Genomic DNA, 16891 nt, shown 5'->3' with positions numbered 1-16891 from the left:
CCTCTGTCCGCCCTCATCGGCGAGAGGAGACGGAGTGCTGCCACACACAGCCCTGGCCAGAATTTACAGGCCGGGGGGAGCCGGTGCCAGCAGGCCAAGGGTCAGGTGCAGGGCTGAGTCAGCCTCTGGCAAAATAAACCCAGGCTCTGGGCTGCGGAAGGAAACAGGCTTCAGGAAGCCGCGTGTGGCACTAGCCGGGGCCGGACTGATGGGTCAGCACTTACGTCCGGCAGGAGAGGGGAGCCGGGCCAGCTTGCACGGTTTGTTGTTGTCAGCCAAGGACAAAACCCTTCTGCGGAGGCGGCAGCCGCCAGACTGGGCAAAAGCCTCACTCAGCGCCAAGGGCAGCATGGGGCTGCACCAAGCTGCCGGGGCAGGGAGGAGGGAGTTCAGTTTGGGGGAGGAGATACGGCTACCCAGCCGCCTGCCACCCCTGGGCTGGCTCCCTAGGCCAGGGCTGGACATGCGGGGCCCCAGCAAGGTTATTTGGTGGGATGAATGGATTCCCTCGCTCTCCCCACAAACGCTGTCAGTCTTCCCTTTCCCCCAGCCCCCCCCCGATCCACACACAAGCAGCCCCATGGGGACTGCCCCACCAGCTGAGGGGAGCAGCCTCCCCACATGACTCAGGGGTCCCTGTTCAGGGGCAGGTTCTGCCGTTCCCCAAATCCAGCCCCGCCCTGTGCTGGGCAGTGACAAGTGCAGGTCCTGGGGGCTCCAGCTATTGTGGGGGCCACGCTCCTGGATTCTCCACCCCCTCCGCACCCTGGTCTGGTCTGGGCTTGCCCTGCACCAACAGCAAAGCCCCTGACACCATGAGTGGCTGAGCTGGGGATGGGCAGGGCTGTTGGCAATACCCATCTCTGCTGATTCTCACGGCCGCTGGCATAACGGCTTGATTCACCTTTTTTATTGATTGGCATCTCCATGCCCTGCTCCCATCCTCTAGTGTCTGAGTACCCTGCGTGCATGAATGGACTGATCCTCCCAGTCCCCCTGCCCCAGTGAAGTAGGGGAGTATCCCCCCATTTATAGATGTGGAAACTGAGGCCGAGAGAGGCCTTCCCCAAGATCCTGTAGGACATCTAGCGCCGCTGGGAATCGAGCCCAGTTCTCCCCTGGCTCTCACCACTTGTCCTACTCTGCCGTACCTGGGGACGCATGTGAATTCCTAGATGGCTTTCATGGGGGCATAGCTGGGGGCATAGTTGGATTCCAGTTTCTGCTTTCTCGCCTGCTTTAGCCAGTCTGTGACCAGAGTCCTGGCAGCTGTGGGAGGCAAAGGCATTTCAAGCCCTGTTTAAAAGCAAAACCTTGTTTAAAACCAAACCAAACCAAAGCGCACCACGGGAGAGCGAGTCGTATTTTGAAATCTAATACAGCATCGAAGATTAAGGGATTTCAAGGAGAACTGAGCACAACTTTCTGCTTGGCCAAATGGTCTCAATTTAAAGGGATTACGAGGGAGGGAGGGTGTGCGCGTTGCCATTTTCTAACCCTGGGGGGAAGCAGAAACTGCCATAGTAGGGTTGAAATTTCAGCTGAATCCTTCACCCTCATGCCTCACTCTCCCGAAATAGCAGCAGTGATGGTTTACCACATCCCGTGCAGCAGTGGGCATCTATCTGACCGTGCAGCCTACCATGGCTGAGCCTTGACTCCCTGGATTTTCCCGGCCCAACCCGCCCCACCTTCCACCTGTTCCGCAGGGGCTCATCCATCTGGGCCTGGGAGCGCTCAGGTTGTTTGGATTCTGCTGCCGCGGGTCCGTTCCTCGCGTGGATCCGGCTTCCAGCTCCCTTCCCCTGGGGTTGAGCGTGCACCGCTGACCCAGCTAACCGCAGGGCAGAACAGTACTGGCTTCGAAAACCTCCCTCTTTTCTTCAACAACGGGCTTTTCTTCCCACTCCAGGGGCTCTTCCTGGATTGGCCTCTCGCTGCAGATTGCTACCAGCTGCCAAGGCCGGCTTTTCTAATTATACCTGCACCCTGCCAAAGGCTCTCCACAGTCCGGTGACATTTTCCATACGAGCATTTCCCAGCTCCTAGGAGCCCCCCAGCCTCTTGTGACAGTGGCAAAGGGCTCTGCCTGGGGTCTCTTGGGCCTTTTCACTCACAGCCGGGTAAGTGGAGGCTGCATGCACAGCTGGCTAGGGTGTCAGCTTCTGCTGCTCAATGCACATCTTAGCTACCAGTCTCCAGCCCCTCCCAAGCATCTGAGAGCTGGGGATGTTCCCGTTCACATAACAGCCTTGCTACACTCCCCATCTGGGATCATCAGCAGGGTTTGACCCTGGGACTTTCCACCAGGAAGCACAGCGTCTACTACCACCTGAGCCATCGGGGTAACTCCATTAAAACGTAGCAGTAGTAGGCTTTTGTCCTCCAAGTGGCTCCCTGTGAGCGAGGACGTGGCCCGTACTTTACAAACACGTTACGCCAACACATGGACTTTTTCAATTATCCTGCTTTTCGACTTGAATAATTTGGTGCAGGGGGAAGGTGCCTGATTCTCGGGAGTCTGATGTCCCCGAGCCCTGGGCAGCCACAGGCCAAGCTTTCACCACGCGCTGCCCCCTGCCAGTGTTCACTCTGTGTGAGTGAGAGAGGAGTGCAGCCTCCATTCACCCCTTAGCTCCTGTGCTCCCCAATCAGTACCAGCTGGGCTGTAGTTTATCTGTGATATGAAACTGGGCGGAAACCCCAACAGCTCATTGCACCCAACAGTCACCAGTTGGGAACAACCGATAGGTGTGAGTGCCCTTAGCCTGATGTGAAAGGCCTTTAGTCTGTTCCCAATCCCTGAGCCCCTCAGCCCCTCACTATTTGCATTCAAACAAATGATGCGGTGAACGCTTCCTCCTGCCACGGACCCACCGAACCTGTGTCCACACTCAGATAACCCAGGCCATTGCAGGGAGCTGCACTTGTTACCTGGCCTCCTGTGCCCTCCTGGCAGCCCAGCATGGGACAGACCTACTCCTGTGCATCACCACGTGAGTATGTGGGTGACGTCTGAGCTAATGGGGGATTGGACATTGTTTCCTCTCTATTACCCCCACTTCCTCATTAGCTCCTTATATTGTCACGCTCGTTACACCAGGCCTATGGGGGCTTTGTCGCCATGTTAGCCAAGCACATGTCCTGCTTAGTACCTACTGCCCCCCCAACACACCCCATTCCTGGGACCCCCCAGCACATCCCTTCCCCCACCTCCTGTAGGAATCATGCACTCCCTGGCATACCAGATACTGCATGGTGGCTCCATAGACCAGGGTGAGGGGGGGGGCGAGCAAAGGGCAATAGCTAAGACGAGAGGTTCACCAGGACCCAGGCTGGCAGGGATGTAGAAGCCGTGGGCTGGCAGGGATGTGCCCAGCGCGATACAGCTGGGCTCTGTCGGGGGGAGCTCAGCACCCAGAGCTCCCTCCATTCCCCCACTGTGTATGTCTCTCCCCTACCCTTCTATTTCAGGGACTCCCTGCAACCCCTCCTATCTCTCTGGTGCCAGGGGTTGTGTGTGTGCCCCCATTCCCCCTCCTCCCATAGCAGGGCCCCCGATTGTCCCCCCACACACACACCAACGGCTTCCCCCATCCCTCCTGCCAGGGTCCCCTATTGTCACCCGGTGCTGGGGCGGCCTGCCGGTTCCCATGCCCTGTTCTCTCCTTCAAGGTGTCAACGCTGGGCGGAAGAGCAGGGGGGTTTGTTCAGAGAGAAGGAGCTAGCTGTGGGGGTGCTAGACATATGCGTGGGGGGGGCTCCCCCTGTGTTCCCCATTTGCCCTCTTGCGGGTTTCCGACCCTCCCCCCGGATTCCCCTGCTGTATGTCCAGAACATGCCCCGAAACTTTGGATCCGCTGGGGCGCGGCGTTCCCCCGCCAGAGACGTTACACCCCTCGGGGTGGGGGGCGAGGCCGCCCCAGGCCGGGCTGATCAGCTGTGACGTGGCCAACACCGGGGGAAGCCGGGGGGGTGGGCGCTGGAGGGAGGTGGGCGAGGGCCGGAGCGGGAGGCGCGCCGTGGCGGGAGATCCCGAAGCACCCACCGCGCGGCAGGGGCGCCGGCAGCCCCCGGACCCGCGCTCCGGGTAGGAGAAGCCCCTGGCCCCGGGGCTTGCGCTGGCGGGCGGGGGGCTGCAGCCGGGAAGTTTGGGCCAAGGGCGGGCGGGCGGGCAGGAGCGGCTGGGCTCGGGGGCTGGGGAAGCGGAGCGGGCGCGCTCCGAGCAGCCGGCTGGCGAGGGGGCCCCGGGCTGTGCGCGCCGCGCGGGGCCGCTTCCCCCGAAGGGCCGGGCCGCCAATCCCGGCTCCGCGCACGCCGTGATCGCCGCCCAGGTAGGAGCCCGGCCGCCCCCCGGCGCCGCTGGGCGGCAGAAGTTGGCAGGCTCCGGGGCTTAGCAGCCAGCCCGCCCCAGCCGGAGCCGCGGCCCCAAGCGCCCCTCGCCGTGGGGTGCGGAGGACCCAGGAGCGGAGGCTCGTGGAAACACCCCCCCCCCGCCGGGGGGAAGCGGGGAGAGCCCGGATCCGGATCCCCGGGCGTGAGTTCTCCGGGGCGAGCGGGTCGCGGCTGCCGGGCGCTGGCGGGGCGGCTACGAACAATGGGGCAAGTTCCCCCGCTGGAAGCGAGCAGCCCCCTGCCCCCAGTCCCGCGGCCCCCGCCTGGGCGTGCTTGGGACAGTGCCTTGCCTCGGTGTGGGGGCCTGGGAAAGCGGCGGGGCTGGGGCCATCCTCTGGGGCACAAGGGGAAGGCTCTGGGAGGACAGTGGGGGCTAGTGGGGGGGGGCTGGGAGCCAGAACTCCTGGGTTCCATCCCCCGCTCTGGGAGGAGAGTGGGGGCTAGTGGGTCGGGGGGGGGGGCTGCGAGCCAGGATTTCTGGGTTCTATCCCCGCCTCTGGGAGGAGAGTGGGGGCTAGTGGGTCGGGGGGGGGCTGCGAGCCAGGATTTCTGGGTTCTATCCCCGCCTCTGGGAGGAGAGTGGGGGCTAGTGGGTCGGGGGGGCGCTGCGAGCCAGGATTTCTGGGTTCTATCCCCGCCTCTGGGAGGAGAGTGGGGGCTAGTGGGTTAGAGCTGGGGGTTGGGGCTCAGGGCTCCTGAGCGCTATTCCTGGCTCAAAAAGAAAAGGAGGACTTGTGGCACCTTAGAGACGAACCAATTTATTTGAACATCAGCTTTCCAATGAAGTGAGCTGTAGCTCACGAAAGCTCATGCTCAAATAAATTGGTTAGTCTCTAAGGTGCCACAAGTCCTCCTTTTCTTTTTGTGAATACAGACTAACACGGCTGCTCCTCTGATTCCTGGCTCAGAGAGGGATAATTGTGTTTTGTGGTTAGATCAGAGGGAGCTGGAAGCCAGGACTCCTGGGTTCTTGCCCTGGCTCTGGGAGGGGAGTGGGGGCTAGTCAGTTAGAGTAGCGAGGGAGGGGGGATGGAAGTCAGGACTCCTGGCTTCTATTCCCACAGACTTGTTGTGTGACTTGAGTGAGTGGCTTATCCTCAGTTTCCCCAGCTGTATCAGGAGTGGAGTGACACAGACACACCTTGAGAAGGGAAGTGCCTTGCCTCTGTCCCAGTAGGCATCTAATGGAGAGAGGAGGGGACACGGTTCTCTTCTCCCCATCTTTCCTCTGTTGTATACACATGCACCCCACCCCCATGGCCAGACCCCAGCAATCCAGGATGGATGCCGGGGCCACAGCCAGCCCCCTGGGGAGGTGGTGGGAGACAGAAATGCTGCCTGGCTCCTGTGTAAGAGCGAGGGGCCTGGAACTGGAGAGGCTGGGGGACAGTGGGGGCTGTCCGCAGAGCCTGGATTAGGCGTGTTTCACTGCACACGGTCTGTGGCTCTATTCTGCTGTGAAACCTCAGAGACGTTTGCTCGTGGCTGGTTTGTGCTTTGTGACCTGCTCTGACTTCGTGTCCTTCATGCCGAGCAGGGGAGAGAGGAACGGGGATGGGTGGAATGAAGAACCAGCTAGTGGAGGAAGGGGCTCGGGATGGGTAAGAAAATCTCCCTGTGGGCTGCGTGCAGGGTGGAAGCAGGAATAGGGGCCTTTCTGCCCAGACCTGGGGCTGAAACCAGCCCACGTGGAACCCAGTAGTAACCATGTGCCTTTTCTCTAGGCCAGATCCTTCTCCCACAAGGCTCTGTCCTTGCTCCCTGCCCCCGCCCCCACGACACGACATGCAGCTTGTAAAGGTCTGGAGAAAAATGGCACCAGCCTAGACTGAGCCAAACCAGCTCCTAATGCGGGATAGTATCTGAGCTGTAGGAAATTCTACGCCAGGCTGCCGTACGTGGGGCAAACATTGACATAAGCCGGGGCAAGGCCCATGACTTACCCCAGGCCTGGGTTTGGCCTGCTAGGAAACAAGTGAAAGTGAAGGGATCTTTCTGTCCCGTGGTGTAAAGGGTTAAGTGCGGCTCCTATTCCTCCCTAATAGGAAAGGCTCCGTAGCTGAAGCCTGGGGAAGGGACGGATCAGTCCGTTTCCCCAGTACTTCCCCGTGTGTCCTGATGGCAAACCAGTCGGAGCACAAGCCTGGGAACCAGGATCTCCCGAGCACTCTGGTCCTGGATTTGCCACTGTCTCTCTTTGGGGCCTTGGAGTCATCCAGCCCCTGCAGGCTTCGCTTTCCTCCTCTGGGAGAGGATAAAGCAACATCCCTTCCTCCGTACGATAACGCATGTCTCCAGGGAAAGCTGGCATTGCGGCCTCTCGAGTCTGTACAGACGAGAATGAATCCATCATTCCCGGCCACCTCTGGGGAGGAGCCAGAGCAGCCATTGAACAATGCACTGCAGCCCTTGGGGCTGTTTAGGACACGAAGCCATGTCCCGTTGGTTGGGGGGGGATTTAGGAAGGATGCAATCCCCTAGACTGGGATTTGGCTAGGACATCCAGGCTGTGTGATCTTCAGTGACCGCAAGCGATCTCACCCAAACAACTGCACTTCAGCACTCCTCGTACACGGGTTCTCCACTGACTCTCCCCCTAGGGCACGGTGCGTCTCCTAGCCGAGCACCGGCCTGGGCCAGCCCTCCTTAGCTTTGGAGAGGTGACACAGTTGCCAAGTCACATCCAGGAGAGGCGAGGTGCAAACCCAGGGAGCCTTAACTCGGTGGTGCAAACCGGCCACCGTAGCATTCCAGCTGGCTGTAACTTCCAGTGGGACGGGAGGGGCAGGGCGGCAAAGTAGCCAATTGTATTAAAGTCACGGCTCTTGATTCAGAAGAGTGCTGCCCTGACATTGCGGGGACAGGGTGGGGTGGAGCGGGGAATGTGAGGCAGGGGAGGCGGGGATCGAAGTGGGGGAGTGAGTGAATCCCGGGGCTACAGGGTCTGCCAAAAACAGAGCGAGTGGCAGAGAAGAGCGAACTATTTGGGCAGGAAGGGCTGAGGCAGTTTGAAGCGAAGGTGCAGTCGGGTGGTTCTTGGCCTGGGCCTGCAGGACACGCTAGAGCTACGTGCAGGTGAGGGAGGCCGGGGCTCAGTGCCTGGAAGAGCCAGGTGCTGCTGGCAGGTAGAGGGAGACGATCCCCTGAGAGCCTGGGAAACCTCCAGCAGCCTGGGGCAGGCGTCAGCAGCAGCGAGCTGTGAGCTGGTGAGATTCCAGCCCGGCTCCCAGGCCCACACCCCGGGGGGTCCCAATCTCTAGGGCCGAGGAATTGTTTTCTCAGGTTACCAACCTTGTTTCTCCAGCTGTCCAATTTTTACAGGCTCCTTGGGAACCCCGCCCGGTGCCTTCGTGACAGCCCAGGATGGCCACGCCCTGGTTGCTGCTGATGTCTGTGTGGCTCCCGCTGAGCCTTCTCCCCGCGTGCCAAGCTCAGGAGGCCCGTCCGTCTGGGTGCGGCACGGACCTGCCCTCGCTGTACTATAACCTCTGCGACCTGTCGGCGGCTTGGGGCATCGTGCTGGAGGCGGTGGCCAGCTTTGGGGCAGTGAGCAGCTTCGTGCTCACCATCATCCTGGTGGCCAGCCTGCCCTTTGTGCAGGACCCCAGGAAGAAGAGCCTGGTGGGGACTCAGGCGTTCTTCCTCCTGGGCACGTTTGGCCTCTTCTGCCTGACCTTCGACTTCATCGTCAAGCAGGACTTCTCCACCTGCGCCTCGCGGCGCTTCCTTTTCGGGGTCCTCTTCGGGATCTGCTTCTCCTGTCTGGTGGCCCATGCCCTCACCCTCAACTTCCTGGCCAGGAGGAACCATGGGCTGCAGGGCTGGGTGACCTTCGGCGTGGCCCTGCTGTTGGCCCTGGTGGAGGTGATCATCAACGCCGAGTGGTTGCTCATCACCCTGGTGAGGAGCAGTGGCCCCTCCCAGGACCCCTGTGCCCTGGCCAACGAGGACTTTGTCATGGCGCTCATCTTTGTCATGTTCCTCCTGCTGGCAGCCTTTGCCACCGCCTGGCCCGCCCTCTGCGGCCGCTACAAGCACTGGAGGAAGCACATTGTCTTCATCCTCCTCACCACCTTCCTGTCTATGACCATCTGGGTGGTCTGGATCATCATGTACCTCTACGGGAACCAGCAGAGGGGGGGCCAGGCCTGGGACGACCCCACGCTGGCCATCGCTCTGGTGGCCAACGCCTGCGTCTTTGTCTTCTTCTACATCATCCCTGAGGTCTCCCACGTGACGCGGCTGGGCCCAGAGCAGGCCTACGAGGACAACATGTACCCGACCAGGGGCGTGGGCTACGAGACCATCTTGAAGGAGCAGAAGTCCCAGAGCATGTTTGTGGAGAACAAGGCCTTCTCAATGGATGAACCATCCTCAGGTAGGCAGGAGAGCCCCTGGCCAAGGGGGCCACAGGCACAGTGGGCAGAGAGGCAGCTGTGGCTCTGGGTGATCGTACGTCTCTCTGCAGATGGGGCTTGCGCTGGGGTGCTGGTACCCCTGTCGCGGCAAATTCTAGCTGACTTGGGGGTCCATCCTTCATGGGCACACGTGCTCATACACACAGACGTGCATTCCTTGAGCTGCCCGACAGCACCGTCCTATGGGAGCCCAGCCTCTGAGTCTTTCGGAGGGTCTGGGGACCTCCCTGTGAGCTGTTCCCTGAGCCCAGCTCTGCATGGTGCTGAGCTGCCTCCCCCGAGCTTGACTTCCGTGGGAGCTGGCTGCATAGCACCTCTCGGGGGAGCTCGGTGCTGGGCAAAATTGAGCCCTTTGTGACTCAGGGGAGCTTCCATCTAAGGACTCCCCGCCACCTCCATTCAGCCAAATATTTGGGACGGGGCAAGGGAGGCGGTGATAGGGCTGATGATGATGACAGAGTGTGCTGTGAGCCGTGGCTTCGGCAGGGACCTGGAGGCCACCACTCCCGTGTACAGGGAGGTTTACATGTGGCATTATACCCACCCGTCTGATGTCACCCCAGCAGAGGGTGGCAGGGCCTGTGCCCGGTGGGGAGGGCTGAGATCGAACTTGTTTATGTCCTCTAATGAAACCCACTGTGTGAATCCGCAGCTCCAGGCTGTGCCCGTGGCAGCTGCCTGTCTCTCCCTGCCCCTCTCCGGCCACCTCACCCCTATTGCCTCTTACACTCAGTGTCTTGGTGTGTTAGGCGGCGAGCTCTCTGGGGCAGGGTCCTGTGTGCGTGCCCAGCACCGCGGAGCCCTGATGCTGACGGGGGGCCCCCCCGGTTGCTCCAATACAAACACCCCTTTGTGGAGCACAGAGCGTGGCTCCTGGGAGGGAGTTGTCAGCCAGGCAGCCTGCCCTGGTGGGAAAGTTTGTTGTGGCACAGTCCATCCAGCAGGACCTGGACAGAAACCACCCGTGCGCTTGGATCTGGTGAGGGAACAGCCAGATACCTGCTCACGACCAACCTGGACCGGTCTGAAAGAATGGCTTCAATTGTTGTCGTTCCGGAAACCACACACAGGCTGCGTTTGCTGGCCTGGGACACTTGATGCTGGGGGAGCCCACCCCTTTTCTCCCCTGTGCCTGTTGCCAAGAGCCCGGTGTTCTTCATGGGCTTTTCCTCCCCGATGAGACTGTGTAGCTGCCATTTCTTCCGGCCTCCCCCCACTCAGCCCAGCAGCGTCCAGGAGACCCTGCGATAACAAACCTGGGCAGCAACCCAGCTCCATCGAGAAGCCAGGCGAGAAAGGGCTCGCAAGCCACCCTACAGTAACAGGCTTGTGTTTCCCACGCATGCACAGTCCTCCCAACCCGCCAGAGCTCCCAAGTGACCCTACGATAACAAACCATTGCTTGCGCGTAAATAACATGGACTGGCACTGATTGGCTGAGACTGCATGTGACTTAATTGCTGCTGGGACTGAGGCCAAACAAACCTTGCCTCCAGCCCCCAGCTGCTCGCCTGCGGTGGGAGGACCTCTTGTGAGTTAGCTCATTAAAACCCTGCTTGTCGGTGCTGTGCCATAAACAGATCCTTGCTTCACCGCCGCCTTCTGACCTGTAGGGCTGGTCTGCGCCCGCAAGTTGTACCCCGTTAATGACACCAGTCTAGGGAGAGCGGTGCAGCCCTCCTAGTGGGGACGTAGTCATAGCGGGACACAGGTGCTGGTACCCGTATAGCTTATTCCTGTACACACGGGGGAATAAGAGAGGAACATGGGAGTAGACAGGGGTCCCTGAGTCCAGTTCCTGCTATCGCAGGCAGTCCCATCGTATAACCCTAAAATACTCCGGTATAAGGCCCCTCGAGCCCCGTGTAACTGCGGCCCCACTTGGGGTTGTACTGGTGTAACCGTAACCCCCTAACTGCCATGGTTCTACCAGCATGTGGAGAGGCCAAAAGCCAGCCAGTGCCCTGGGCTGGGGTGGTCTAGGTTTGCCTGCCATGGGGGGCTGGACTTGGTGATTTCTCAAGGGCCCTTCCAGCCCCAGGTTTGTGTGATTCTATGGCTCGCCGGTCTGTGTGACGCCTCCCGGGCTCTGCCACCTGCCCGCACTGGAAGGCTGCCAGCTTGTTAAGGCAGCGTGAAAACCATCACGTCCCGTCTCCACCTCCGTCAAGCCCCTTGTCGTGCGTCCGATCCAAAGGTTACTGACCTCGGGGCCCCATTCCCATCGGTTTCAGTGGGCTTGTGTCCGACCGCAGCCATCTACGCCGGTGTCCAGCCAGGAGGTCCCCGCCCGCCGGAGAGAGGTCTCTCTACGCCCTTCCGCACGCAATAGTGTGGCAGTGGTGGATTAACGCACGGGCCCCTGGGCCCTGTGCCTGGGAGCCCCGGCCAACTGGGGAGCCCCACGAGTGCCAGAACCTTGTAGAAGGGGGGGGTGCGGCACTGGTGCCGGAACTGTGACCCCATCCCCTGCTCCTCCTCTTCCCTGGGCCCCCACCCCCGGCCAGGCCAGAAGCTGGAGCTGGGCGGTGGTGAAAGCTGCCATGGGGAGCCCTGGACGCACCACCTGCCTTGGATGGGAGGGCCGGGGGGCCTAAGAACAGCCCCCGACCCGTGTCCCTGCCCCCCGGGAAGAAGCTGGACCAGATCCCCTGCTGCCACTGCTCCGCACCTGCCCGAGGCGACTATGCCCATGTTAAAGGGGTGGGCCTGGGCCCCCTGGTCCAGCACCTCTGCCCACAGCGTGTGGGGGGCCCAAAAGCTCTTTGTGCCCAGGGCCCCAGTGAATCTTAATCCACCTCTGAGTGCGGCCTGGTGCTTTTTCTCTTTTCAGCCAAGAAACCGGTGTCGCCTTATAGCGGGTACAATGGTCAGCTGGTGACCAGCGTGTTCCAGCCCACGGAGATGGCTCTGATGCACAAAGGGCCCGTAAGTCAGACCGCGAGTGTGCGTGGTCTCCCCACGTCAGCCGGCCGGCGGTCGCTTGCCTGGGTATCCCCTGGGGGCAGGACGGGAGAATGTCCCAGCCCAGGCCCCGCTCTCCAGCCAAGACACAAGGCTGTGGCCAAGCGAGGCAGCCCAATCTCTAGGCAGGGCGCCGGGGCGTGTATGTTCCATCCCGAGCTCTGCCGCTAGCCTGCTGAGCCGCCTTGGGCAAGTCACTTCTCCCTCTGGGCCTCGGTTTCCCCTCCCGCCGTCTGCCTGTCTGGCCTGTCCAGCCTGTGACGCCATCTGGGCAGGGATCGTCTCCCACCCAGTGTCTGTGCAGCCGCCTGGCACAGTGGGCCCTGGTCTCGGTTATGCTATGGTCATAAAATGGTCCTGGGGCCATTGGCATTTGCTTTTTGGGGTTCCCCAGAATCCCCCCGCCTGGGATCTTCTTTTACTTTCATGCGGAGGTTTTATCCCAGGGATGGGCAAACTACAGCCCGGGGGCCGCACCTGGCCCTTCAGACGTTTTAATCCGGTCCTTGAGCTCCTGCTGGGGAGCGGGAGCGGGAAGCGTCTCTGCACAGCTCCCAGAAGCCGTGGCACATCCCCCCTCCAGCTCCTACGCGTAGGGGCAGGCAGGGGGCTCTGTACACTGCCCCCACCCCAAGTGCCATCCCCACAGCTCCCATTGGCTAGCAAATGGGGCCAATGGGGGCTGCAGGGGCAGCACCTGCGGATGGGACAGTGCACAGAGCCGCCTGGCAGTGCCTCTGTGTAGGAGCCGGAGGAGGGACATGCCACTGCTTCCAGGAGCTGCTTGAGGTAAGCGCTACCCACAACCTTCACCCCTGACCCCCTCCAGCACCCTAACTCCTTGCCCCAGCCCTGATCCCCCTCCTGCCCTCCAACCCCTCAGTCCCACCCTCCTGCACCCTAGAGCCCGCACCCCCGGCCAGAGCCCTCACCCCACACCCACACCCCTGCCCCAGCCTGGAGCCCCCTCCCGCAGCATGAACTCTTCATTTCTGGCCCCACCCCAGACCCCGCACCCCCTCTCACATCCCAGCCCCCAATTTCATGAGCATTCATGGCCTGTCATACAATTTCCATACCCAGATGTGGCCCTTGGGCCAGAAAGTTTGCCCACCCCTGCTTTATAGGTGTCACTGTGGCCACAGGGGGGTTGCTTCATGAGACAGATAAACCCAGTCCCCCTCCCCACCGGGACTATGCCAGGCGGGATGTGGATGGGCGCAGCAGTGGGCATCATCAGCCTGCGAAGGGAGTGAGCTGAGCAAGAGGCCAGTCCCCAGCACCCTGCCGTGAGCTGCTCCAGATTCCAGTCGCATTAGGGTGCAGCTGGGCGCAGCCTGACGCGGTTGGGCTGGGGGCAGGTTGCACCAGGGGCTCTCTACCTGGGCATCCCTGGCCCCATTGCAGATGGGGGAGGTGGGTGGACAGGCCCTGCACTTTCTACCTAGACTGTGAGAGCTGATTTGAATGGTCCCTGTTGGTGCCTGGAGAGCCCCTCCCTGCAGGGACGGGGCTGGGCGCTAGGGTGGGGCTGGGTGGCAAGCCCAGGAGACTTGGGGAAGCTGGGGGGTAGCTGAGTCGCTCCAAAGTGCCAGCCAGGTCTCTTCTCAGCCCTGTCCTCGCTTGTTCTGTTTCCAGTCCGAAGGCACCCACGACGTCATTCTCCCCCGGGCCACCGCCAACAGCCAGGTGATCAGCAGTGCCAACTCCACCCTGCGTGCAGAGGATGCCTACGTGGCACAAAGCTGGCACGCAGCAGCCCAGAAGGATGGCAAGGGCATCCAGGTCTGTGATAACGTGCATCTGGGCCACTGCAGCAGCATGGTCGAGTGGTTACAGCAGGGGTCTCCCTATGGGACTGTTGTGCTCTGTGCCTCAGTTTCCCCACCTGTTAAATAGGGATTAGACAGACACACACACACACACACCCGCCCTTTGTGAAGGTGTTTGGAGACCTCCTGGTGGAAGTGCCTCCTGCGTGTAAATCCAAGGGATTGTATTGCTACTAGGACCCATCGTCCTTGCATCCTGTTGTTAACTCCAGCCTTCCCAGCTGGCCTGGGAATCTGCAGGGATCGGAAATCGATCGTGCTTCATTCGAAGGGTCTAGGACCTCAGTGGCAGGTCTGGGAATAAAAACCCTCCTTCCGCAGCTGGGGATGAGATTTCCCAGTTCCCTTGCGCGGAGGGTCAGGACTGGTGCAAATAGAGTGCACTATTCTCCACCCCCGCCTCGGAATCGCGGGGTTTTTACCGCTGCCTTTCTGATGGGATCTGACCTGTCCCGGACAAAAACAACGAAAGTCCGGTGGCACCATAAAGACTAACCGATCTATTTGGGATAAATCTTTAAGGTGCCACCGGACTCCTTGTTGTTTTTGTGGATGCAAACTAACACGGCTACCCTCTGATACTTTGTCCCGGACAGGAACTGGCTCATTTCTAGACTGTCAGAACAATCAGTTTGTTTATTTAAACCAAGGCCCGGACTCGGGCGTGTGACAAAGTGAGAGGCCGTTGGACAAACCCCTGCTGACTCCAACTCGGCCATGTCCAGGGGAATTCCACGTCTAAGATACGGCTGTGCCTCTTGGCTGCACCCTGATCTCCATCTCTCTGCTGTAGGCTCCCTCTCCGTACAGCAAGAGCAGATGGTAGAGATGCACGCCCTGGCTCCTGCAGCTCTAGAAATCACCGGCGATCCCCTTCCTCCAAAGAGGGAACCTGTCTCCTTCCCCACCCATGGACATTCAAGCCAAGGCCAACAATGGGAACTGATCCTGGAGCCTCCAGCCAGCCCAGAAGAGGAGAGAAAATCCAGCTCCTTCCCCACCCAGCCGTCCCCAGAGGGAACCCAGAGACTCTGCTAAACACTGGCTTGGCCCTCACCCCTGCTATGCTATTGATCCTCCTGCTGGGGAGGCTGGACTACACAGGCTGCCTATGGGCTGGGATGCTCCAGGGGCTGCTGAGGTTGGGTCCAAATGTGGGAACAGCCCTTCCTGGAAATCCACCGGGGTCCCCCTTGGCAGTGGTCACCCTCCTGGCAGCGCCTTGTCCCCATGGGAATCACCTCTCAGCTGCATGGGCCACGTTAGCTTTGCTGCAGCACCCACTCTACCCGCTGGCTCCATCGATTCACTCCCTGTCCCCTCCTGAAGCCGCAGGACAATCTGCCACGCGGTGTCCGGATACAGGAGAACCACCCACAAGTCGCTGCGGCCGGAGAGCGGCTGCAGGCTTCGAAGGCAGTAGCTTCACGTGGGAGACGGGCGAGCACCTCTGTCTGATGGAGCCTCCGCTTGCAGAGAGCTGAGCTGAGCAGGTCTCGGCTGGGGCCTGCCTTGGACAGAGCCACACAGATCTCCCCGGCTGTTGCCCTGGGTGTGGGGCCCTCCAGGGGCTGCGTGGCGTTCCCTGCCCTGGAGCCACGCCCATTCAGCCCGGCATGGAAGAAGCGGGTCCCAGGGCTGGCATCCTCCACAGGCCCTGCCCTGGGGTCCATCCTTCCTGTTGCAAAGCCCGTGTGGTATCTTCCCCACCACGTCTTGGTGCAGGTTCTGGCTGGGTCCCCGCCTGGCTCTGAGAGGCGTTCTCTCGGGAAGCCCCGCAGCTGACGTGGGAGACCACGTGGTGCTTTCTCCTGGGCATCTCCGTCCTGGGTTTGGAGAGCAAGGTGCATAGACGTGTTTGCTCACAGACCTGCTGTATGGGAACTGTCGGTAAAGGCTGACCCCTCTGCAGCAACTGCTGTCTGTTCCCCTGCCCCAGCCGGGGCTCGGAGTGGGGGTCTCCCCAGCCAGGTGCAGAGTGGAGCCAGCGGCAGGACCCATGGAATGGCAGCAAGTACCCCATGCACGTGTGGTGACTCTTGGGGCAGCTGCTGCAGCTGGGTGTGTGCTGTGTGGGGAGCTGGCAACAGTCTCCCATGGGGGTGGGGGAGCCCCCGAGTGGGCTGCCACCAGTGTGAATGTGCAGATGGAGCAGAACTGGGGTTGGGGTCCTGTCCCCTCCCACCCTGTGAGTGCCCTGCGCCGCCAGCCAGCTGCTCTGAGACCTGCTGTGGCCTCCCAGGGCTTCCTCTTGACTTCAGCCGTCCCAGGATCCCTTCCCTCCTCCACCATAGGCATGGAGCTGTGGGGCTGGGGTCAGAATGCAGGCTGGGGAGCCAGCAGCACCACAGCTCTCACCCCAGCCCTGACTCCTGCTGTGCCTCAGTTTCCCCCATCCGCCAAGTGGGGATGACGGCACAGATCCGCTTCCCATGCCGCTGGCTGCGGAGAGGGCAAGTGATCTCCTGGCGCAGAGTGAGATCAGAGGCAAGAAACAGGCCATGGTGTGGGGGGAGGAGGAGACTGAGTGGGGAAAGACAGAGATCCAGCAGCTGCCCCTTCCCCCTCTGAACAACCCTTTGGCCTCTTCTCTGGCCTCTTCTCCAGCCTCTGAGAGCGACGCACTCAGGGCCTTCCTTCAGGGACTGTGAGATCATTTGGTTTTTTAAACTATCCTGCAAACAAATATATTGGATGATGTGGGCGTGGCCAGTCCCTCGGCCATCTTTGGGCTCTGACATGCAAAGGGCCAGATTCTGCTCTCATTCGCCCCGGTGTCCAGGGGGAGCGAGTCCACATTGGTGTCAGCAGCGGCGTTCCGGGATCACCCCAGTGCCGCTGAGAACAGGGATCAGCCTCCCCCGGGCTGCGTATGGAGCACTGAGCTCAGCTGCACCCAGAGCCACGGTGGGGTGCAGGGGCACAGGGGGCCGCTCGTGCTGGAGCCAGCGAGCTGTTGACTCAGATGTTGTTCCCCCTCCCCCAGCGCAGAACTGTCCCTTTTTCTTTTCAGGTGACTTTTGGCTTTTTTTCGGTCATTGTGTGTGCAGAATAAAGCTGATTTTCCCTACACGGCGCGGTCGTCGGTCCCTGTCCAGCTCAGAGAGGGGAGCTGCGGTTGGATAGACGGGGAACGGAGGGGCGGGGGCGCATTGCACGTGTAGGTCGTCTTGGGGGGGAGTGGGAGAGGGAATGGGGACGTCTTGCAGGCCAGTTGGGTGGAGGAGGGGGAAATTGGTTAGAGCCTGGGGGATTTGCTTCTCGCTCCCACCCAGTAAATAG

General features: G+C 60.9%; 1 protein-coding gene across 9 annotated transcripts; it reads left to right on the top strand.

Annotated features, from left to right (window-relative positions):
• Positions 1-16684, top strand: GPRC5C (G protein-coupled receptor class C group 5 member C). Of its 9 annotated transcripts, none has more exons than XM_073310620.2 (5): positions 1-260; positions 7717-8773; positions 11647-11741; positions 13416-13562; positions 14403-16684. In XM_073310620.2, exons 2-5 carry the CDS (start codon positions 7759-7761, stop codon positions 14433-14435), a joined length of 1290 nt encoding a protein of 429 aa, XP_073166721.1. In that variant the 5' UTR covers positions 1-260; positions 7717-7758; the 3' UTR covers positions 14436-16684. The 9 variants fall into 9 exon arrangements, with proteins under 9 accessions (XP_073166721.1, XP_073166724.1, XP_073166723.1 ...); XM_073310623.1 differs by lacking the exon at positions 1-260 and adding an exon at positions 3996-4090; XM_073310622.1 differs by lacking the exon at positions 1-260 and adding an exon at positions 3996-4090 and having other exon boundaries at positions 7700-8773.
• Positions 16685-16891: the final 207 nt, after the last annotated feature.

This window comes from Lepidochelys kempii, chromosome 14 (genome assembly GCF_965140285.1).
Source record: "Lepidochelys kempii isolate rLepKem1 chromosome 14, rLepKem1.hap1, whole genome shotgun sequence".
Classification (NCBI taxonomy): domain Eukaryota; kingdom Metazoa; phylum Chordata; order Testudines; family Cheloniidae; genus Lepidochelys; species Lepidochelys kempii.
Note: the sequence above shows the minus strand (reverse complement) of the source record. Positions and strands in the feature narration are given on the sequence as shown.